A 24,783-nucleotide genomic window follows, 5' to 3' on the forward strand; every position below is an offset into this window, starting at 1 on the left:
CGTTTTTTTTTGGACGATTTTGTTACCTCGAATGACCAGATCTAGTTCCCATCAGATTCACGATCACGTAGTTCTGCCAGTAGTAGTTTTCTGCTTTCCCTGTCAGCTTTAACCTTGTCATGGCGGAACTGTATGGGGTCGTTTTTGTTTCTTCTTCTTTCGTATGACGTATTCACGATTCTTCTGGGCAACAAAAGATCAATAACTGTGAAAACAATTGGTACGGTGGTGTTCCTAAAACACTAAAATAATAACTAAACTCTTTAGAAATTTAATAAGATTTCGTATAATTACAGACTTAAAACTAAGTATGCGAGTTGAAATTTTCCTTCCAAGGTCGAAGTAATCATTTAAGAAAAATGAATTTTCGAAAAATTGTTTATAAAAGAAAGTAAATAACTCTGTGTTAATTTTTTTTATCTAGCTGGTATAAATGGGTTTTTGAATTCTCATTTTAAATCAAAAGAATAGCATCGATTTTTTTTCGAACATTTACAAATAAAATATTAATAAAAAGTAGAAATTCATACAACTTGAGTTAACCACGGAAATCCGTGTCAACGCTAGCTTATCCAGATACAATTTTGGTGGTAACGGGCTTTTGTGTCGTGAGTCTCGACCCAGTTTTTGTGAGTCTATAGATAAAAAAGAAACAGATGCAACATAAATATTTAATTTATTGGAGATTTTGGGATTGCTGAATTTTGATGATAATTGGGAAGGTGAAAATTAGATGCTCCGAAGGGCAAATTAAGGTAAATGTAATTGAGACAATTACCACACTATTGTAATATTTTTTTTATAACCGATTAATCGCTGTTCATGTAAAAAAAAATACAGGTGTCTGGACTAAAACCTATTCAAACCTTGAAAACAATGGGCTTGGTTTCAGTCCTATCCCTAATATTAATTTTAATGACACGCAAGACATGAAATAGAACTGATTGAAAGGCTATTTTTTTCAAACGGATGTAAAGGTGACAAAAAGCTCAAAGGCACAAAAATTTATATAGGGTAGAAAATGCACACGAGGGAAAATATTCTCCCCTATCCCCTTTCTCTGCACATTGCATTAGGTTTCAAAATACATAGAAAGCTAACAGTAACTGAAAATTAAAAAAAATTTTTGAAAATAAACGTTTTGAAAAAGAAGAGCATATGTAGTTGTATTTGGTAAAACAATACAAATTTCAATCAACCCATTTGGAAGATAATATGCAAATAAAACACTTTCCCTTATTAACTGGCTATGCCTTTTTCGTTATATTTTTGTTTTGAGAAAAAGAAAGTTAGTAAAACTTAGCGTATAAGCTTGAACGTTGGGCGAGGGGGTGGGGGAATTTTAAGTACACATGCCCATGCAAAAAATATTTATTTTCAGGACCAGATGTGGCTATCAAAACTTTTTTTTTACTGTTCTGAACTAAATTATCTCTGACATCCCTTCCTTGGAGATAATTCCTGACTGTATAATTCTAATTGCCACCTGATAACAGTCCTTTGATCGCTATTGTAAACTTTAGATTTCCGTGCATGTCCTTTTCTGTGGCTAACGGTTCAGATATCACTGACTTTTCAGAAGGACCAAAAATTACGTCATCTCTAAAAAAAATCAAATATTTACTTAATGCCCTATGGTTTGGCCCATATGAAAAAAAACCTAATAGTTTTCTTTCCCCCTTGGAAGAATGTAAATTCAATACCACCAAGAAGAATCAACAAACTTTGAAGATAGAAGGACTTCGAACAATAAAGTCTAAGGGCTTTCTAGCGAAGAAGAAGTATGGAAAAATCCAAAATACATGGCTATTTCCACTTAAACCTTCGAGATGATTCTGACAGATGGCAGTTTAGAAAAATTCCAATCTCCGAATATTTTTTGTCACTTTCATTCAAAATTCTTCAAAACAGCACCATCAAAGTGCCGCAACATCTACTCACGTGCTAAAAGGTTAGTTACTGCAAAATTTATCGACCATTTGGGCTTTATGGCATGAAATACGTCTACAATACTGGGTTTGTGACTGATTTTCGTTTAGAATAGACAGTTTGGCAAATAGATATAAATCTATTTGCAAATTGCAATTCAGTCATATACACCTCTTAGGTAGCCTAGACTGGCCTAATTTGAGTTACGTTAATTATGTTAAAACGAATAAAATTCTAGATTAAGTGCTCTTGATGATATTGGAAAGTAGCTTGGCTAGGTGAAAAAAGAAATTGCAGATCCAGATCCTTACTAATTCCCTAGGAAGATTTTTTTTTGAAGTATGTTATTTTCATCCACTCTTCCCATCTCCAAAGGGTTCTGACCTTTCATAGTCTTTGTATTTTAAATGGCCCAGTACTTTTTCTGGTAAAATCTTAGATGATGGACTTTTGTCTATTTCAGAAATTAGGCTAGGCTAGTTGAATTAAGTGAATTACACTCTTGATGGATTAAGCAAAAGTTTTAATGATTTTTTGGAAGGTAGGCTATTTAAAGTAACTAGCTCTATCCCTTCCCTCTTCAAATAGCACTCACCTTTTATAATCTTCATGATTCAAAAACAGAACCTCAAGAAATAGAAAATCCATCAAAACATTAGGAATAAATATTCAAAATGCTATTAGATTATCAGGTCAAGTTTATTGCTATAATAAGAAGGTTTATTTTGAATCTTGTCTTAGTTTGTGTAGGCTATTGAAGATATTGGCTTGTTGTTTTTCAGTTGACTGAACAGGTTAATTAACTGCTTGTTATATGCAATCCTCTTAAATCTTGGGTAAAAGTTACTTAGCTTTTAAGTAAAGCTACATCACTTAAAATCACACAAATGAAATTTTGACACAGCCCATGCCAATACTTAAAATGTTTATGGATTATAGCCTGTAAGGATGTTGTACAATGTTCTTGCTTAAATCATTTACATTTGCCTGTACATCATGTCTCTATTCTGCTTTGGTCACATAACACATCAAAAAAAAAAAAAAAAAAACCCAAATTTAAGCATAGCCTAGCTAAACCACATAGAGAAAAAATATACCCTATATAAGTGAAATAAATACTGTAGTTCATCTTAAAATACAAAGGTGTTAGTCAACAAATTGTTTTTTGTTTTTTTTTACTAACTATTCTCAGCAACATACTAATTAGACAGGAAATACAGAAAAATATTCTCTGGAAAAGGCTCAGTATATCCTGCTAAGCTAGCCTATCCTGATGATATTTGTTAGATATAGGGATAGTAAACCTCTAGTCAATAGACTTGGTTTTTCTCAGAAGGTCTAGTGTCAAAGGAGTAAACCCACAAAGTTTTGTCCAAACCTGTTACCATGGTCAATTGCCAGATTACAAGTTACATATTATGCCAGGTCTTATGCAACTTAGATAACTATCTTCTAACTTTGGGTTTTGAGCTTAAACCCTTAGCATATTCTTCCAACTGTAAGCTTTCAAGTGAAAAAGACCAGATCAGGCATGTCACCAGTGAGTTTTCTCCTCCTGACACAGTCATGGAAAAGCAATTTCAGTCTTTGCTTCATGATTCTTTATGTGGTATTTAATCAGAGATTGGGTCTTTTATTGTTATATCAGAAATTAGGAATGCTATTAAGGTGTTGATCAGTTAAGTGAGTTACACCTAAAAGTGCAAATGGCAAGCAAATAACACCATCAGCTACTCTACCAGATGATTTTCTATTTTGGTGCTGTACCTGAAGTTTTTCTATTGGCTTGCTTCTCTAGTTGTCACAAGAGGAAAAGGCAGCAAATATTATAGTTCATTTAGGTCCATAACTATATCCTCAGTATTGGGTAAGCTACTAGAGCTGCTAGTTAATGACTTAAATGATGTATGCTTTACCCCAGACAATCATTTGTTTTTAAGGATGGTCAAAGATGTAAATGTATCAACTCTATAGTTTTGATTATTATCATTGAAATGGAGAGAAATTACAATATTCTGATGGCACATGATGTTTCTTGTGCCTTTGACTATGTTGTTCACCCTCAGCTGCTATATTCTGTGAAAATTCAATGTCTTGATAGCTCTGTTCAGAGGGAATTCAAAAATATGTATATATCATTCAAGGTAATTTTAAAAGTAGAGGATAGTGGTATATCTCACTATTTTTTTTTTAAATACAAAAAGAAAATCTTCTCATATGGTTGACTAAAGAACTGGTCTATAGCTTAATTGAAAGTCCATTATCAGGGGAATAGAATGAGATTTATTTAGGTTTTTTCTTTTGAACTAATGAAAAAGAGGCTTTCACTGCATGTACCAGTTGTCCTACTAAATATCAGGTGTAATACATACAGGGACATGGGATGGTAGATAGTGGGCTTTGGACCCAAACCATTTATTTATTACCCAAAAAAGGGTAAGAATCACTTGTATTATTAAAGAATTGATTTTAAACAACTAAATTCAAGCGCACTTTCACCCTTAATTAACCACCAGTTGTTGGGCTTGAAATATAAAGATACCCTGGAAGCTGCACTAGGACAAGAACAGGGGATGATAATTTCTTGAGCACATCTATTCTGGAATTAAGGATAGAGTTCTCTTTTAATGACCACTTTCATTTTTGAATTCTTGCCATACATATGACAGTTGTTTTGACACTACTCACCATTCTCTCAATACAACCAGGGAAAAACTCTCTTTTTAGTCATACTAACTTTTTAGTCACCACTGTTGATGTAGCTAAAGACTTATTAAGTCACATCCTCCTAATCAGAAGAACCAGCTTTCAAAGGATTGCCACTTTTGTTGTCCAGAACTATTTTTCCTTCACTGTCTGTTTCTATGAAGAGTTTCTTTTCTGTGTAGTTGTTTTTCCTTCAGAAACTGATCAACTACTTTGATGATCTTTGCTTTTCTTCTTTATCAAGCTGTTGTTTGATGGGTGTATCAGTCAGAGGTTTTGAAGTTCATTTCTACATCCATTACAACATTGGGTAACATCTGGCTTTGTTATAGGAATGGTTGTACTTATTCATTAGTAGCTTTTTTTTTAATTTGAAAGAAGTGTGGATGAGCTCCAAGCTTATTCATTTTTACCCTAGCCTCAGGATCTTTAGGCTGGCATAGAATGCTGATCTCAGGATTAAAAAGGGCAGGTCTATCACTCGTGGTAAGGAAGCTTTACCAGGACTCACTTCAGGTTTGAGAAGAACTGTCCAAAGTTGACCTTGTTAAAGCTCATAGCTTGACCAAAGCTTGTTGGTTCAGGATTGCATTACAACATTTGTAGATTTTGAGCTCAAAGGTCTGTAAGCCACTTTATCCCTGCTTCTTTGGCATTTCTCCAGTTCTGAGAGATTATCTGGTTGTTTGCTAATTTAAAGTTGTAAGCAAGGATCCATGTGTTTTTGTTTTTTTTTCTTGTCAAACTATAACAGATTCTATGAGGTATGTCCTGATAGTATGAGGTTCTATAGTTGTTTCTACAAGGTATTCACACAGCTGAGCTTCTTTGCTAGTTGTGAACACCACATTTAATATAAATATGGAACCTTTCACATTTAATTATAAATCCCCCTTAGTATGCCCTGAAAGTTTCAACTTTATACCTTCATCCATTACTAAGATGTTATGAATACACATTTATGACAAACTTGGGTGGGCATAGTGACTTTGGTTTAGTTTAACATTCCCAATCAAGTTTATCTGAAAATCTGAAACTTTACCCTGTACTGTTCCTGAGACATTGTATCTATGCTTGTTTTGACAACTTGGATGCACTTTAACCTTCTTGAAGAGAATTATCTCTAAAAGAAAAATGACTGTCAATTTTGTAGATGGTTGTTATTTGATACATACTGGGACATGTCACAGTGTCCACCATATTTTCCTGCCCCATTGTATACCAGATGATGCTCATCTACAAAGTTGATTTTAATTTTTATCTTCTCAATATTTTACCACAAAATGGCTATAGATTATGACCAGATGATTTGGCTTTTACTTGATACCAAAAGTACTAAATTCTGCTGAACCAAAAAAGGATAAACACAGAAAATCTAATGGCAAAATATCTTTGGAGGGTAGTGCTCAAACTTTGAGGGAGGTTTTGCTCTAAAACAAAAATTATAACTGACAAAATAATTGCTCTGAATGGCTGAACAATAAATTAACTGCTACATGGCCTCTACCAATTTTTTAGTGAATGCTTGATGATAGAAAGGTGGCTTGACCCACTATATACTGTGTTCCTGTATATACCACTCTCCCCTACCTTTTTGGAATGGTTTTGTATCAAGTAGAGCTCTGATTTGAGTGTGGAAATGTATCTGCCAAGTCGTTAAAATGTCACCACCCCTTTGTAAAAAAAAATTGTTGTAGAAGCTCAGGAAAAAGTTACAATGAGAAACATATTTAGATGTCTGGACTAAGCTTGGGCACTGTTTCGGTTTTCTGTTCTATTGTCAAAGTACCTCTTTCTGTTCTGTCCATACAAGAAAACAACAGATGATCTGTTTTTATGGCACTTGGTATTAACCAAGTGACATATAGCAATTGCCAATTAGTCTGTCTGTCTGTCTGTCTGTTGGTTTTGCTACTTTAGGCACTTCCAGGTAAGCTAGGACGATGAAATTTGGCAGGCGTATCAGGGATGGTTCCAGCTTAAATTAGACATAGTCGTTTTCCCAATTTGACCATCTGGGGGGGGGGAGGGTTGGGGGCCAGTTAATTCGGAAAAAATAGAAAAATTGAAGTATTTTCAACTTAAGAACTGTTGATCAGATCAGATCTTAATGAAATTTGATGTTTGGAAGGATATTGTGTCTCAGAACTGTTATTTTAAATCCCGACTGGATCTGGTGACATGAGGGGGGATATGGGATGGGGAAACCTAAAATCTTGGAAAACAGAGTGGAGGGATTAGGATGAAACTTGATGGGAAAAATAAGCACAAGTTCCAGATACATCATTGACATAATTGGAATGGATCCGCTCTCTTTGGGGTAGTTGGCGAGGGGGGGGGGTAATTCTGAAAAATTAGAAAAAATGAGGTATTTTTAACTTACAAACGGGTGATTGGATCTCAATGAAATCTGATATTTAGAAGGATATTGTGGCTCAGAGCTCTTATTTTAAACCCGACTGGATCTGGTGACATTGGGGGGGGGGAGTTGGGAGGGGAAACCTAAAACTTGGAAAACACTTTGAGTGGAGGGATTGGGATGGAACTTGGTGGGAAAAATAATCACGAGTCCTAGATACATGATTGACATAACTGGAACGGATCCGCTCTCTTTGGGGTAGTTGGGGGAGGGGTTAATTCCGAAAAATTAGAAAAAATGAGGTATTCTTAACTTACAAATGGGTGATCAGATCTCAATGAAATTTGATATTTAGAAGGATATTGTGAATCAAAGCTCTTATTTTAAATCCAGACTGGATCTGGTGACATTGGGGGAAGTTTGGGGTGGGGGAACCTAAAATCATGGAAAATGCTTAGATTGGAGGGATCGGGATGAAACTTGGTGGGAAAAATAAGGGCAGAAGTCTTACCTACGTGATTTATATAATTGGAACAGATCCGCTCTATTGGGGGGGGGGTTAATTCTGAAAAATAAGAAAAAATGATGTATTTAACTTATGAAGGAGTGATCAGATCTTCATGAAACTTCATATTTAGAAGGACCTCGTAACTCAGATCTCTTATTTTAAATCTCAATCGGATCAAGCGTAATTGGGGGGGGGGCAGTTGGGGGGACCAGAAATCTTAGAAAATACTTAAAGCAGTGAGATCAGGATGAAACTGGATGGGAAGAATAGAAACCTGTCTAAGATACGTGACTGACATAACCGGATTGGATCTGCTCTCTTTGGTGGAATTGGGGGGGGGGTAATTTTGAAAATTGAGGTATTTGTAACTTACAAAAGGGTGACCAGATCTTAATGAAACTTGAGGTTTAGAAGGATCTTGTGCTTTAAAGTTCTGATTTTCAATCTCGACCAGATCCTGTGACATTGGGGGGAGTTGGAGGGGGAAACCGGAATTCTTGGAAAACGTGAAAATTGGGGTATTTTTATCTTACAAATAGATGATCGGATTTTAATGAAATTTGAATTTTAGAAGGAATTCATGTCTCAGAGCTCTTATTTCAAATCTTGACCAGATCTTTTGACATTGGGGGGAGTTGGAGGGGGAAATCTTGGAAAAACACTTGGAGTGGAGGAATCGGGATGAAGCCTGGTGGATAGAATAAACAAATGTCCTTGATACATGATTGATAGAATCGTACTAAATTCGCTCTGTTTGGGGGAGCTGGGGGGGGGGTTCAGTGATTTGGCGAGTTTGGTGCTTCTGGACGTGCTAGGACAATTAAAATTGGTTGGCGTGTCAGGGAGCTGCACAATTTGACTTGATAAAGTCGTTTCCCAGGTTCGACCATCTGGGCTAAAGGGAGAGGAAAAATTAGAAAAAATTAGGTATTTATAAATTACGAGTGGGTGATCGGATCTTAATGAATTTTGATATTTAGAAGGACATTGTGACTCAGAGCTCTGATTTTAAATCCTGACCTGCATTAAGCCTCTTATTTTCCTTTTTTAATCAATCTATTGATTCATAGAATTTTGTTAGAGCTCATACCACATGATCTCTTGGCTCTTAGCTCTTCTCGCCTTGTCACAAATGCCATTTGAGCTCTCAGCTCTTGTTTATTTGCTTGTTCTGTTTCTGTTTTTATAATATCTTTTTGTCCTGTTTGTGCGTTTTTTTTCTACCTGTTTTTCTTCTGTTTCCAATTTTATTTAGGTGATATGTGAATTGAGATATTCGAAAATTCTGAAACTACAAAATAGTATTTTGAAATTGTGAAAAAGTGTGGTTACACCTCATACAATTTTTAGAATAGGAACATAAAGTAAAATGATGGAACTCAGTGGGTCAAACATGTCAAATATTGCTGCTACATTGTTTCAGCTAGGCAGAATTAGGGCCTAGAAGTGAGATGAGAGTAGGTATTTGTGTAAATGTTAGGATGGTAAAGGGACAGTTTAGTTCCTTTAATATGACTTATTTCTTATTGTACATTATTGAGTCAATTGAGCAGCAAAGTTGCATCAGATACTATCCAGGCAAAGCAGGATACAAAACAAGTCATTTATTACTGTATATCCTGGTTCTTTTGGTGGGGCCTCTGTATCCTACATTACATGGGAAGTAATCTGCACATTTATGCAGGGGAACTGTAATTTAACTGTTTTTATGGAATTTATGCTGCTAGCTAACAGTGACGCTATGATTACCATACTAACCTATACATGTTAAATATTCATCTGGGATCAGGAATGCCTTGCCAGGTACTTGTTATTGTATGGATGTTCTGTATTTAGCTGGATGGATTATGGATGAGCTGGTGATAGTCCCATTATTGCACCCATCAAATAATTCACAGTCATAGAGCTAAAAAAATATTTTATGACAAGCCTTCATTTTGAAATTAATCTTTTCCAAAAGGCAGCTTCTCTGGATCCTTTAATATTTAAAAGGTTGTCATCTAGGGGTCATTCTCTGATGCCTCAATCTTTGACATCATTACTGTCAGATACATTAAGTAATGGTGAATAAAAACACAAGAGAGCCACTCCAACTTACCTTTGTACTGCTGAAGTCTTTTATGCTTAAGCTATGGTAGAATCCAGTGAGGAAAGCTGGTTCCAGGCGTTTTTGGATAAAACACATTTCAAAAATGGAAGATGCTACAGCAGTGTTAACAACTCTGCTGTAAATGTCCTATAATCTTTTGAAGAGAAAGTGCTAGTCTATTGTTCAGAGTGACATAGAGCTTTTTGATAGGATTTTTCTTTTTTGACAATTTACATATACACAGTAGTGCCAATTTATATAAATCCCTGGGAGGAGGAGGGGGGTGGAGGCAAAGGTGCATTTTCATATTACACCTTTGAAATATTTGAAGATCCAGAGCTTCTGGGGGGGGAGGGGCTTGACTAAGAAATTAAATTAGTATTCGTAGATTGTGTAATTATAGTTGAGGAAGTCACTACTCCTTCTTCTTTGTGAATGGACCCTAAAAATGTGCCTACATAATCAAAAATACGTCTACTTGTCAAACAGTTCGTGGTAACAAACTGTAGTAAGGAGCGACCCGGCTCAATAGTAGCCAAAACTCTAAAAAATGGAATTTTGATACCAATAGCTACATCAAAAGAATCGCATTTTAATGCTAGTTTTAAATATATAAGTTTCATCAAGTTTAGTCTTACCCATCAAAAGTTACGAGCCTGAGAAAATTTGCGTTATTTTAGAAAATAGGGGGAAACGCCCCCTAAAAGTCATAGAATCTTAACGAAAATCACACCATCAGATTCAGCGTATCAGAGAACCCTACTGTAGAAGTTTCAAGCTCCTATCTACAAAAATGTGGAATTTTGCATTTTTTGCCAGAAGGCAGATCACAGATGCGTGTTTATTTGTTTTTTCGTTTTTTGTGTTTTTTTTTCTTTTTCCCAGGGGTGATCGTATCGATCCAGTTGTCCTAGAATGTTGCAAGAGGGCTCATTCTAACGGAAATGAAAAGTTCTAGTGCCCTTTTTAAGTGACCAAAAAAATTGGCGGGCACCTAGCCCCCCTCCCACGCTAATTATTTTCCCAAAGTCAACGGATCAAAATTCTGAGATTGCCATTTTATTCAGCGTAGTCGAAAAACCTTATATCTATGTATTTGGGGACGACTTACTCCCCCACAGTCCCCGTGGGAGGGGCAACAAGTTACAAACTTTGACCTGTGCTTACATATAGTAATGGTTATTGGGAAGTATACAGGCGTTTTCAGGAGGATTTTTTTGGTTTGGGGGAGGGGTTGAGAAGAGGGGGATATGCTGGGGGAACTTTCCTTAGAGAATTTGTAATGGGAGAAGAAAATTTCCATGAAGGGAGAGCAGGATATAGGCTACTAGCATTATTTAAAAAAAAACAATTAAAAATAAAAGTGAAAAAGCTTTTTCAGCTGGAAGTAAGGAACAGCAATAAAACTTAAAACAAACAGAAATTATTACCCATATGAGGGGCTCACCTCCTTCTAATACCTCGCTCTTTACGCTAAAGTATTTTCAGTAATTTCAACTACTTATTCTACGGCTTTTGTGATTCAGGGGGTCATTCTTAATGAATTTGGATAAAATTTAAGCATTAGTGTAAAGAGCGAGGTACTGACGATGGGGCGAATCCCCTCATATATGTAATAAAAACATGAGAATACAAAAGTTCTTTACGTAAGCTAATTTATAAGTTACGTAAATCTTTTACCAATAAAAATATTCGTAAAAAATTAAAAGTTCTAGTTGCGTTTTTAATTAACCAAAAAATCGGGGGGCAACTAGATTTCGTCCCCCGCTCTTTTTTTCTCAAAATCATTCGATCAAAATTATGAGAAAGCCATTAAGCCAAAAAAAAAAAAAAAATGCAAATTTCGTTTTGATTATTCCTCTGCGGAGAGCCAAAATCAAAACATGCATTGATTCAAAAACGTTCAGAAATTAAATAAAAAAAAACAAGTTTTTTTAACTGAAAGTAAGGAGCGACATTAAAACTTAAAACGCACAGAAATTACTTCGTATATGAAAGAGGCTGCTTCCTCATCAACGCCCCGCTCTTTACGCTAAAGTTTTTTACTGTTTTAAAAAGAAGAATTGAGAGAAAGAGTCAAACTTTAGCGTAAAGAACGGGGCGTTGATGAGGAAGCAGCCTCTTTCATATACGAAGTAATTTCTGTGCGTTTTAAGTTTTAATGTCGCTCCTTACTTTCAGTTAAAAAAAACTTGTTTTTTTTTTATTTAATACTCTTTAAAAATACAGTTTAAAGTATTAACAATTTCTATGATAGAGTAAGTGCATGCGTTGGAGAGTATTTTCTGCTATAAGTTGTCAAAAAGTGCAAATATTCTTATATTTGCATCCCTTTGAAAACCTATTTAAGAGAAGAGAATACTTAAAGAAGGTATTATGTGGCAAAGAATCTAAATTTCTTTGAAATTCACATTATTATTTACTCAAGAATGAATTTGGTGGAGGACCTAAAACAATATTTTCTAGAACCAAGCACCAAATATGTGAAATACCTTAAACCATTCATTTTTCTTTTGAAAATCTTTCAAACACATTGGCTAGGAAATAATTAATCTTAAAAGGCTGTTTCTCTGAGGTAATTAAAACTGGCAGTAATAAATGTCATTTTCCCATGCATTTTTCGTCTGTCATGCTTTTGTTTAAGATGGCTTCTCAACATAAGGATAGGGGGAGGGGAAAGCACAGTCTGGAGAGGAAAACTGCCCCCTTCCAAATCAACTATATGCTTTGCTTAAACACTAATATTTTTGAACTGACAGCATAATTTCATACTGAAAATTATTTTATTTTTGAAATATTTCTAATAACTAGTATGCATGACCAGGAAGTTTGAGGAGATTCTGTATAAACATAAAAATGTATTTTTGGAACAGGAAAATGGAAGAAAATAACCATAAAGAAAAGAAAAATGTTGGTAATATTTGTTGCCACAGATGATTTATTGCCCTTTCAATAGAAAAATTGCTCTTTTTTAAGGAATCAATGCTGCAATAGTACTAGGTTTTCTTAAAAATGTTACTACCAGAGAAAAGGACAACCTATGGCAAGTGGCAATCCTGACAAGAAGTTAATGAGACACTAAAAGGTTAATGTTTTCATATTGGAGACCCATTCATTTTATGGACTCAAAACGAAGATATCTTTCCAGAGCTGCCAGAAACAGCTTTAAAGCCTCTTAGCATAGTACTATTAGTTTGTCAAGCAAATAGGCATTTTTGTCAGATTATTTTATGCAAAAGACAAGGGGGTGTATCCATAAGATTTGTCTGAACTGAACGATCCCAAAGATGGTTCTTTCCTATGGATAAATAGAAGACATTTTGGACCAAAAGTCCCTTTTTGAGTTTTGCCCTAAATTTGAACTACTCAAACGTATTTTGAAATCTGGTAATCACTTATTTATTTTTTTTAGTGATTGTGCAGCAACATGATGGATACCTCTGCTCCCCCTGCTGACAAACTTATACCTGATAATGCAGCTGAAATGACATCAAAAGATTATTATTTTGACAGCTATGCTCACTTTGGTATCCATGAGGAAATGCTCAAAGACGAAGTTAGAACCTTAACTTATAGGAATTCAATTTACCACAATAAGCACCTTTTCAAGGTATGTCACTTGTAAACTTGTTGTTTAGGTTTTTATTGTTATTACTGTAATTCTTAGATTAGGAATTTTTGGCTATGGTGATTCTAATGGTCCTTTTTTTGTTTTGATACACCTCCATGTGAGGGGTTTCCGGCTACTTCTCAGCATTTCCACAAATTTGTTTATGTAAATTTATATAATTAAGATTAATTGAAATTATAGTTTCCATTCCTAAATCAGCTTCAAATGATGATTCATCCAAATTTGGCAGTTTTTTCAAAACACAGTTTGTATGGCTAGAGTTTGTTTTTTTAACGGTTGTGGTGCATTTCACAACGATGATGCTCCCTAAGACGTGAGTAATTAACAATTCCAGCACCTTTTCCAAGGTATGTCACTTTAAAACTTGTTTAGGTTTTTATATTGTCTTTTCAAGGTATGTCACTTTTAAACTCCTTTTAAATTTGTTATTTAGGTATCTAAATGTAAATACTGCACATACTATTAACACTGTTGCAAATACTGATCAATCTTTTTTTAAACTATTTTAGACTTTTAAACTTGTTATTCAGGTTTGTATTGTTTGGTTAGAGTATTACATTGCCAGAGAATATTTAAGCCTGTCCTATGTCAACTATATTACTAATAGTAGCAATGTCTGTCTGGAAATAGGTATAAAAAAGAATTAATGGTTTGAAATATGCTTTATATATCGTGGCTATAACTTTTCAGTTGTTTGTGACAACTCTAGCCTAAAATATTCCCCCCCCCAAGAAAAAGGTTGTCTTTCTTGACACAAAAGCAAACTGTTGACAGAATCTAAAAAGTATTCCATTTGGATCTGAAGTGGAAATCTATTGTGTGAGAGGCAGATATAGCAACCTAAAGAACCCTAAAAAGACACCTTATACAGGGTGGGCCATAAGTCAATGACCCATTTCAATTTTAAATAAAACAGTTATATGCATGAAATTTTAGTATCATAAAGTCAAGGTAATGGAAATTGATTTTCTATCGCGTACGTATACTGTACGTTGTACGTATACCGTTTCACGTTATATACCGTGCGTTGTACGGTACTGAATTTCTCCATAATTAATTTCCAGGATCTGAAAAAAATAAAAATAGTAAGAAAATAAATATTTTATGTAGAAGAAAAAGACTTACTGACCAGCACACTTAGGCAATTAATACTACAGATGTATTTTCGATAAAGGCTAAAACCGGGTCCACATTTGAAGAAATCCTAAAAAGTTCTGGAAACTGCTATAAAACTATTGTAAATATAATTGCAGACAGCAAACGCAAGCATCAACAGTTCAAGGTAACAAACTATAAGTAATAAAAGACTTCGACCAAAAGTACCAAAAACGTTAAAAAGAAGAATTGGGGAGGGGGACCCCAAAAAAGGAAAAGGATCTTAATGAAAATCACACCATTAGATTCAGCATATCAGGGAACTGAAATTTAGAGTTTCAAGCTTTAATCTGCAAAAATATGGAATTTTGTTTTGTTTTTCCCAGAAGAAGCATCACAGATGCATGTTTACAGGTTTGGAAAAAGTTCTAAAGCTGCTAGTAGCAGAAGTTGCCAGAATTCCAAAAGCTGCTGACACTTCAGCAGCACAACATATGTTTTGACAGCTATTCTTTGAGCAAAAACTATTTTTATATGTAAAAATGGTATTTTGAGACAAAATCTGCCTACAAATTTCCCTAGGCCAGGAAAACTACCAGGTAGCATTACTACTATGCTACCCAACTTTTTGTATAGTGGCATGTTGATTTGGTGTTGTATTTTTCTCTTCCTCTGGGGTAATTGTATCAAACCAATGAGCCTAGAAGATCAGATAAGGGCTGATTTGACTGGAAATTAAAAGTTCCAATCCCCTTTTTAAGTGGCCAAAAGAATTGTGCTACAGGAAAGTGGTGTTTTTTTTTGCCATTTCTGGTATTAATTACCAAACTACGGTTTTGCCCAAAAGGGTGCAAAGTTGCTATTGATTGACAATTCTGAGATAGACAATTGATTTAAAAGTATTAAAACACGATATTGAGCTTCCAAGTTAGAAATGCTGCACATTGGTGCATTTATTTCTGAAAAGTTGTGTACTTCATTCAACCTAAATGGTTAATATGGACATTTATCTTAATGCATAATTTAATAAGCTAATTCGCTTTATTTTCTATGAAATTATGGTTAGTGATGTGTAATTGTATACCACCTAATATGAAGGCGTGACAGTGGGTTACTATGTAGGGGGTGGTAAAGAGCACATTTCAGTGCCCCAATTGTCTCAACTGCCCATGTGCCTTCAGATAAATATGGGTAGTGACTGCGTGTATGAATTGATATCGCATCTCCCTTCACTTGCACTAAGCCTGAATAACGGCGATGCTTCTCCTCTTATTGAAGATAAAATATTTCTAACATTTGTTTTAAAGCTTCATTTAACTAAACTCATTTACTTCATGGTTCATAAAAGTACATACAATGATGTGTTTGGGGAGGGAAGGGGAAGGTAATGGTTACTGGGAAGTGTACAGACGTTTTCAGGGGATTTTTTGGTTTAGGGGGGAGAGTTGAGGGGGGGGTTACACGGGAAGATATTTCCATGGAGGAACTTCTCATGGGGGGGGGAGAAAATTTCAATGAAGGGGGCGCAGGATTTTCTAGCATTATTTGAAAAAAACAATGGAAAAATAAATATGAAAAGTTTTTTCTACTGAAAGTAAGGAGCAGCATTAAAACTTAAAACGAACAAAAATTATTACGCATATGAGGGGTTTACCTCCTCGTTATACCTCAATCTTTACGCTAAAGTATTTTTAGTAATTTCAACTATTTATTCTACGGCCTTTGGGATTCAGAGGTCATTCTTAAGGAATTGGGACAAAATTTAAGCTGTAGTGTAAAGAGCGAGGTATTGACGAGGGTAGAACCCCCTCATATACGCAATAAAAACATACGAATATAGAAATTCGTCACATAAGTTAATTCGTAAGTTACGTATATTTTTTACCAATGAAAATGTTTGTAAAATATTAAAAGTTCTAGTTGCCTTCTTAAGTAGTCGGATAATTGGAGGGCAACTAGGCCTCCTCCCTCGCTCCTCTTTTCTCAAAATCTTCCGATTAATTGCAATTAATTAATATGCAAATTTCGTTTTAATTATTTATATGCGGAGAGCCAAGATCAAAACATGCATTAATACAAAAAACATCCAGAAATTAAATAAAGAAAAACAAGTTTTTTTAAATGAAAGTAAGGAGCAACATTAAAACTTAAAACGAACAGAAATTACTCCGTACATGAAAGGGGCTTTTCCTCCTCAACGCCCCGCTCTTTACGCTAAAGTTTCTTACTGTTTTAAAAATGAGAGTTAAGAAAAAGAGTCAAACTTTAGCGTAAAGAGGGAGGCGTTGAGGAGGAAAAGCCCCTTTCGTATACGGAGTAATTTCTGTTCGTTTTAAGTTTCCTCAATCCCCTGTGACTTATCTGGGGCATCTTCTCTCTGAAAAATTAAGTTTTGGTTAAAAGTTTGGTTACTGCCCATGAAAGAAAACAATTAACTTGCAGATTTTCCCCCTTAGATTTTTATAACATTTTGCCCACCTCCCTCCCCACTTCTCTACATATCCACGAATTAAGCCGCTGACTGGAACTGGTTTTTTTACTTATAGTCTATATAAGCAACTAAAGTCAGGGTTTATTTAACTGGGGGTATAACTGTTTCTATATACCATTCACTATCGTAAAAAAAAACGTTTTCTCTGATCTTTCATGAGGATACCTAAAAGTTAAATTTCTAATATTATAATCGTTTTGTACTTTTTGAACTACTCTAAATATTTTGAAAAAAAAAACTATTTAAAAACCGAAATTTTTAATGATTGCCATCTGTCATAAGACACAAATTTGGAACTGAACAAGAAATCATCATCGTTAATCTTTCCTGTTTACCTTAAAGGAATTTAAGGAGTTAATAACTAAAATAAGGCTGTGCAGACAGCACAAAACTGGATTTTAAAATAAGAAGATTTGTATTTTTTCGAAGTAAGAAATATTGATTTAGATTCCTTTCACTTATTCAGGACAAGATTGTATTAGACGTTGGCTGTGGAACTGGTATATTATCAATGTTTGCTGCAAAAGCAGGGGCTGCAAAAGTGCTTGGTATTGATATGTCAAATATTGTTGACCACGCTCGTCAAATTGTTGCTGATAATCATTTGAGTCATTTAGTCACTATTCTCAAAGGGAAAGTAGAAGAGGTTGAGCTCCCAGATGGCATTGATAAGGTTAGTTGCCCATGTTTTGTTTAGCGTACTTTGAAGAGTTGGACCTCTTCTTTTTATGCCTCTGAAACTTTTAGTTATTGTTGCTTAACTTGTTATGACCCACTGATGCCAGAATTTACGCATAGGCCCAGGCCCGGGGGCGCACAATGCCGAGGGTTGCAAAAAACTGCGATTTTTTTCTTGTCAAAAACTGCGATTTTTTCTTGTCAAAAACTGCACTGGTGTGATTTATTGTCAAAGGGCCGGGTGCACTTCGCTGCTGCGCTGCCTATTCACAGGACAGTAATTTTAAGACAATACAGGTATTTCGTAGCCGCTTATAATTTGTCAGATGTCTCCCAAGAATGGCAGCTGGGAGCTCGGTATTCCCTCTCTCTTGCATTACTTCTGGCTCATCACTCCTCAGTTGACTTCTGTTTAGGGCTTCCACTATCCCGAATTTTTAGGGATTTCCCCGTAGATCTTCGGGTCTCCTCGGAAAAAATTGCTTTGGCTTAGGAGCGCCAAAGTGATTGGGCCTAGGGGTGCCAAAATCGTCAAAGGGCCGAGTGCACTTCGCAGCTGCGCTGCCTATCCACAGAACAGCGATTTTAAAATAATACAGGAATTCCGTAGCCGCTTATAATTTATCAGCTGTCTCCCAAGAGGGGCAGTTGAGAACTCGGTATCCTCTCTCTCTTACATTATTTTTGGCTCATCACTCATTAGTTGCCTTCTGTTCAGGGCTTCCACTATCTTGAATTTTCAGGGTTTTCTCCGTAAATCTTCGGGCCTCCCTGGAAAAAATCACTTTGGCCTAGGAGTGCCAAAACGCTTGGGCCAGGGGGTAGCAAAGATTTAAGTCCGTCCCTGGACCCACTACTCTATTTCATATACTTGAGTATGCAACAGGCTACTCATTCTACATACAAACGAAAATTTAAAGCTTTGCTCATTTTCGATATGTGCACAAAATTAACTTTCAGGAAATTCTAAGTTCATCATAGCTGGCAATGTTTATGATATTATGTGATAAATTATAAAGCTTATTAGATTGTGTGTGTGCCCATTCCTGCTCCGACCTGTGTACCTTGCTTGGTAGTATCTGATAATAGAATATTCGTCTTTTAAGAGTTCAGATACAAGCCAAAATTCATTTTATGTTTTTAATGGGCTAATGAGTATGTACATTTACTACTTAATTTATCTTTTTGTAAGGTCCTCTTATTTCTTCATTTTGTATTGCTACCTGAAATTCTTTTATTTCAACTGCTTTCTTATTTTCGGCTTTTAGAAGCTCCTCCAATCGTCAGGGGCGGACCTGCTGCTTGGACGCGATAGGAGCTGGTTGTTGGATCCAGGGGGTACTCCTATCCCTGGCCTAGCTCTAACCTAATTTTTTTAGTAATGTATGCTTGGGTTTATATAAGTCTTCTAATATATAAGGGGCAAATGTGCCTTCTGGGAGTATTTTTCTTTGCTTTTATAGATCAGCAAAACAAAAGAAGTTCAAGTTCTAGTTTGTGAATCTCTCAAGCCAAATGCATGTTCTTAAGGTTTTATCATCATCCTCCTGTTTAATATTCTAGATATGATACTGTCTGAAGTCCCTAAAACATCTCAACTAGAAGAATCGTGTTACTAAGGTTTAAATTATACCCAAAACTTTTTTGTTTTGCCTTTATAGTCTTTTTTGGGTTTTGACGTTTTTGGATAGGAAATTCTGATAAATTGTAAATTTTCTATTTGAAAGTGTATATTTATGCAATTTTTGCATATACCTGATAATTTTTGCTCTGTCAATTCGTGAAAGAGTAAGTGAAAGTCACATGTCCGTCTCCCCCAGGTACGTACGAGTGGGGTCGATATTTTTAGGAGTTTTCTTCTCATTTCTCTTGTTTTCCATTATTTACTTATTTTTGGCACTCCAAAGGTGTTCCCTCTGAATTAAAATTTTGCATCTGGGGTCACAAAAAAAGAAAATCAAAGATACGATTTTTAAGTATCCTTGGTACACTAATTGGTTCTTTTGTTATTTTTCTCTCACAAAACTGGATAAATGATTTATTCATACAAATACTATAAGAGCGCTAGAATAAAGGGGTTACGTTTTCCCCAATTTTGTTAGGGTTGTCATTGTACAATGGTCTTCTCGTGGTATAATTCATTTGGTGGCCAGGAGTAAAGATCCATTTTCTTAATTTGTGTAGTAAACTTTCCAGCCAGTTGGAGCTATGGGGTTTTTCAATTGTAGTTACTTCTACTTCAGTTTTTGCATAGTTTTCCTGAAAAAAGAATTTATATTAATTGAGTCAAACATAAAAGACTTGGCCTCCTGAAACAAAGAGGGCCTAGTTCATTTGTCACTATTCTCCTTCTTTTGGTTTACTTTCATTATGGCTAATTAACTGTATGAAGAATATTAGGAAGTTAGCCGTCAAAAAACACATGGCTTTTGTAACGGCTGTAAATAAAGCACCAGAAAATCAACTGAACTTACATAATATACATAATTTTTGGAAAATAATTAGATATTAAGGAGGCCATCCCAGTTCAATCAAAAAAGGCAAAAGTTGTTCAGACCTTTAACAAATTAAGTGTTTTTTGCTATTTTCGAAGTGCAATTAAGTAGTTTTTTGTTTTGAATTATTAGTGCCGCTGAAAGAAGGGAAGGTTAGATTAAAGAAAAAACGAAACATCTTGTAATTAGATCGTCTTCAATAAATGAACAGATGGAATTTATTTTCTTTTTTTATAATTAAGGGTAGGAGTCAATTAACCTTTTTCCTGACTAGCAAAACCATACTTCAGTTTGAAATGATTTGAAATTACCGACAAAAGAAAAGGTATCTTAAACTGAGGCTTTAGACTGCTTCATTTCTATTTACTAAGTATAAATAGTCGTAATTTTTTGAAATACACTGTTTGTTTAGAGTAAGTTTATACAGATGAGGATCTACTCCACATAACTCTTTATCAAAGAAGCCATACCTCAATTAGAAATAATTTGAAATTAGGAATAAAACATCTTAGAATCTAAGGTCACGTGGGAAGGGTGGTTTCCATGCGCTCATATTAGTCCAAAGGGTCATCTTCTAGAAAAATACCCCCTCCATCATTATTCTGCAAGGGTTTGGGCAGCCGGGTGGTTAAAATCTAACAGAGCTAATTCCAGCTTTTTAGAGATAACCAATTTGTATCGTTTTCCAAGTACTAAGTTAACAATTAACTATTTGCTTTTTTTCAATATTATAAGTTTTTGACAGTGTATTTACCAAATGAATAGCAAAATCGTAAGATTTGACATAACCTTGCCTGATTTAACCTACTGGTTCTTACTTTAACACCCTCTCCTTTAAAAGACTGCGTATAGAAGTGGTATACCATTCTTCCAAAATCAAAGGGCTTATCTCTGATTTTCTGTAATTGTGGAAAAACAGAATGAGTTGTTGAAAGGTTCTGCTGGAACGGCTTCCGTTTAAATAAGAAGAAAATATGGCCACTATACTTTTGTAGTTGAGACTGTGACTTGATAAAGTTATGCATAGTAGTCTTTGAGCTAAAGATATTGAAAGGGGTGCAGTAAATGATTTTTGGAAGATGTATTTGATACACTTATGTTTTAGGTGCAGCGATATATTCAATAGATTTTGTGAGCTACAGGTACTGAAGTAGGTGTGCAATAAAGTATTTCCAGATCAGTTGTAGATACACTTGATTGCAAGTGCAGCAGTTTGGTCAGTAGGTTAGTTGAGCTAAAGGTACTGAAAAAGAGGTGCAATAAATTATTTTTTGGAAGAAGTATTAGATATACTTCGATTTTAAGTGCAGCAATGTGCTGAGTAGATTAATCGAGCTGAATGTGCTGAAACAGGGTACAGTTAATCATTTTTGGAAGAAGTATTTGATATATTCATGGATTCTAAATGCAAAGCTATATTCAGTAGGTCTTCTGAACTAAAAAATTTGAAGCATGGGTGCCGTAAACCCTTTTCAGATAAGTATCAGATACGTGTCGAGCCTGGCACACCTATAAAATAATTGGAGAATGTGTGAAAGATTTTAATGATACAGAGACGTTCTATAGAAAACTGATGAATCTTAGACAGCTCAAGGATTATCAGGCTGCAATTTTTGTTGACCAATGTCGGAATGAAATATGCCTAGATTTTTTTTCTCATTTTTATAAGGGTAATAGGTGCTTACGAGTTAAGTACTAGAAAATTTGATAACCTTGTGATTGAGCATAGGCAGAGTACTCGGGCAGGATTTACGATTCACTATTGGGACCGAGTGTTTGGAATGTGCTTCCGGCGAGTATTAAGCGGCTGAACATCTACAGCAATTTAAGAAAAGATTAAAGAAGAATTTGTTGGGATAGGGGATGAGTACCATGATTTGTGTGTTCTTTGTTTATTTTTATTTATTAAACATATTATTTTTGGCGAGAGAGATTGATTTCGATGTTTGTTTTACTTAATATTGTATACCTATTTTGAGTTGTTTAGTTGAATTTATGGATATTGATTGTTGTAGTCATTCGTCCTCAGAGCTTAGTTTCTGGTCTTTAATTCAATTCAATATATTATATTGAATGTGTTTCCTATTTGTGATGTTTTTTCCATCGCCGTGGAAATTTTCTATACGGAAGCTAGAGCTACCTGATGAAGATCTACAGACTTTATAAAGCCAGGCAAGCAAGAAACGGTTAAAACGATCCTTGTTGAGAGCTTGTAATTAGTGCGATATCTGAAGTTGTGAACAGAAGCGGTGAGTCAAATGACGGAGTCTAAACCAACGAGGCTGAAACAGGGCTTTCAGGTCTTGAGGAACTCCTAGGGGTTAATAATGGTATCGCCAATATTAAAGGGAGGCTATTTGGGAATTTATTTTTGGAATGTTGACAAGAAGGCAGATGAACTTTTTTTGTGTCTAAATATTATGATATTAATTATAATTTATTTATTATCTCTATGCATACATGGATGTACAGAGAGGAGTATAAGAAATAAATGAAAAGAAAACCGAAAAATATAAAATTAAACTTCTAACGAAAAGGACGATAATAAGTAGCTCATAATACTCATAACAACTCATAAATATATAATAAATAGCTTATGATAGCTCATTAGTGCATAACATTAAAAACACTCATGAAACGTAACGCATTAACATTTATATTACTTAACACATAAATAGCTGTTTTATTAAATGGTGAAAAAACTATTTTTCCATTAAACAAGACAATTAAGGGGAAAATTTATTCTATTTTCTAAGATCGTCTAAGAAATCGGTCGTATTGTTGATCCATTTTATCAGTAATATCAAATGTTTCAAATTTTCGTATAATATGCTTTTTTTTATAACCTTAGTGAAATTTCAAGAAAATATTTACAAAACCGGAAAAAGTACACGCGGGTACGTTTTTCATCACTTTTACTTAAAAACTTCAAAAATAAAACAATGAATAATATATGAGGTGCAAACATTGAATTATAAATAATATTAAGTGTTGCTTTATCTAAACGACCTTTCACCCGGACTAGCAGGCCATAAGTTTTCCCAATACGGACGATAACGCCAACTAAGGCGTAGCTTTAATTGACGGACCAAAAGGCAAACTAAGGTAATTAATGGAATCTTTGTTAAAAATTATTCAGCGATTCCATCTTAATTGAATTATGATGGAAATCATTATTATCGTTTGCCACTAAAAATTCTGTTTAGTAGGTTCGATCTCTAATTCTATATCGCGTAGATGTGAGTGTAGTATATTGACTGCGCTCTGTATTGATATTAAATTTTCTGAAAATAACAAAATATCAGCATACGACAAGTGGCTAATGTCGATACCGTCAATCATATATATGGGGGTAGGTACTGCGTGGCTGTTCTAATTGAGTTATCAAATATAAAAGGGCTTAGAACTGACCCCTGTTTTACTCCACAACGTAAAGAGTATTTAAATATTCTTCATATTTAAAGTATAATAAATTATATTTAAACTACAATAAATTCTAAAGCATTCTTAAGCTCAGGGTTATGTAGAAGTAACCTCCCTCCTCCTTCGCACTAAGAATGGTTCAAAGCACCCTATCGCACAAAAATTATGGTTGTAAGTCAGCTATTGTGTTTCTTGGTACAGTCATTACAGCTTACAGATAAGTTAATATGTAGTTTGACTGGACTTGGCAAAAAGTTCACAGTTTATAGTGGACGAAACTTCTTGCCTGTTGCATCATTTAAGCCAAAGTTATAATCTACATGCTTTTTAACGGAAAATCTTTGAGCATCTGCGGCTGTGTATTCATTAAGCTGTAGTTTGTACTTCCTGGTGCTCAGATGTGGCAAATACGATAGCCAAGGCTCTCGAGAAATTAATCTTCTGGATAATTCTAAGGACAATTAGCAGTTCTTATAAATCATTCTCGGAACTGAAAAGTCAGGGTTGAACTGAAAATCATACTCTACTTTGAAAACGTGGGGTTTTATACTACCTTGTCAACCGGGTAAGATGTAGAAGCTGCAATGCATAGAAGAAGTAGTGTAATCAAAATCCATGGTTTCATTGTAATGCCTTTGTCAAACTGATGTATTTTAGTTGACGAATATTTTGTCCGTTGATATTGCGGTTGTTGTGATACCTGGCGGAAGTTGGAAATATTTATTACTTAATCGGTGTTTACCGCAAAGATGCACTTTGGATAAATTGAACCCGCCCGTATCTGCACATAGCTGATGATAAGATATTATTTCTATGAATTGTATCTCTAGACGAAACAAAGAAATGAATCTAGAGAAAACAGTGGGTTGAATTTTTTTAACTATATATTCAGACCGTGTAGACCAGTGCTAGTCCAGTACCCGTATCACCCATTCAGAAACCTTTAATTGAATCAGTCAATTCTGCTTTTTAGTTCGTTGAAATTTTTAGCTTTAAAGCATTTGACTGACTGGAGTTCGTGTGTCTCTCTTGAAGTAACTGGTGATGGGAACATGCCAAAAATTTGTTCGACTCCAATTCTAATCCTAATTCCACTTTGACGTCTTCATTCCGATACCATTCCTAGAACTTTTTCTTTTTTTTTCTATGGCATCTATAAAATATTTCCAATTTAGTTAAACACAATTCCTAATGAGGATGGTAGGAAACATGATTCAGATGCAATAGTTGACTCAACCATGGGTCTGAATTTAGGGCATACCAATAAATATACTCGAAAGCTAATCACCTGTCAGGAAGTCAATGCTCTTTTTTTTAAATAAACATTTATATGTTTTGGTCGTTTTATATTTAACCACGATAATTGATTCTGGAATAAT

The 24,783-nt window shown here is 34.9% G+C and overlaps 1 protein-coding gene and 1 long non-coding RNA gene across 3 annotated transcripts in view; one reads left to right on the forward strand and one right to left on the reverse strand.

Moving 5' to 3' along the window:
• The first annotated feature begins 1,841 nt into the window (after positions 1-1,841).
• Positions 1,842-24,783, forward strand: part of LOC136028987 (protein arginine N-methyltransferase 1-like) — a 50,173-nt gene continuing 27,231 nt past the window's right edge. The window contains exons 1-3 of one of the 2 annotated variants that reach the window (XM_065706985.1): positions 1,842-1,951; positions 13,004-13,201; positions 17,275-17,481. In XM_065706985.1, the coding sequence (XP_065563057.1) occupies positions 13,019-13,201; positions 17,275-17,481 (390 nt within the window). In that variant the 5' untranslated portion in view covers positions 1,842-1,951; positions 13,004-13,018. Of the gene's footprint in view, positions 1,952-1,992; positions 2,017-13,003; positions 13,202-17,274; positions 17,482-24,783 lie in introns of those variants that run through there. The other variant, XM_065706986.1, reaches the window with a different exon arrangement.
• On the reverse strand, positions 19,511-24,095 carry LOC136028988 (uncharacterized). The gene is made up of 2 exons (XR_010617933.1): positions 23,958-24,095; positions 19,511-19,745 (listed from the first exon to the last, which is right to left on the reverse strand). It is a non-coding gene; the product is annotated as an uncharacterized LOC136028988 (long non-coding RNA).

This window comes from Artemia franciscana, chromosome 7, assembly GCF_032884065.1.
Source record: "Artemia franciscana chromosome 7, ASM3288406v1, whole genome shotgun sequence".
Taxonomy (NCBI): domain Eukaryota; kingdom Metazoa; phylum Arthropoda; class Branchiopoda; order Anostraca; family Artemiidae; genus Artemia; species Artemia franciscana.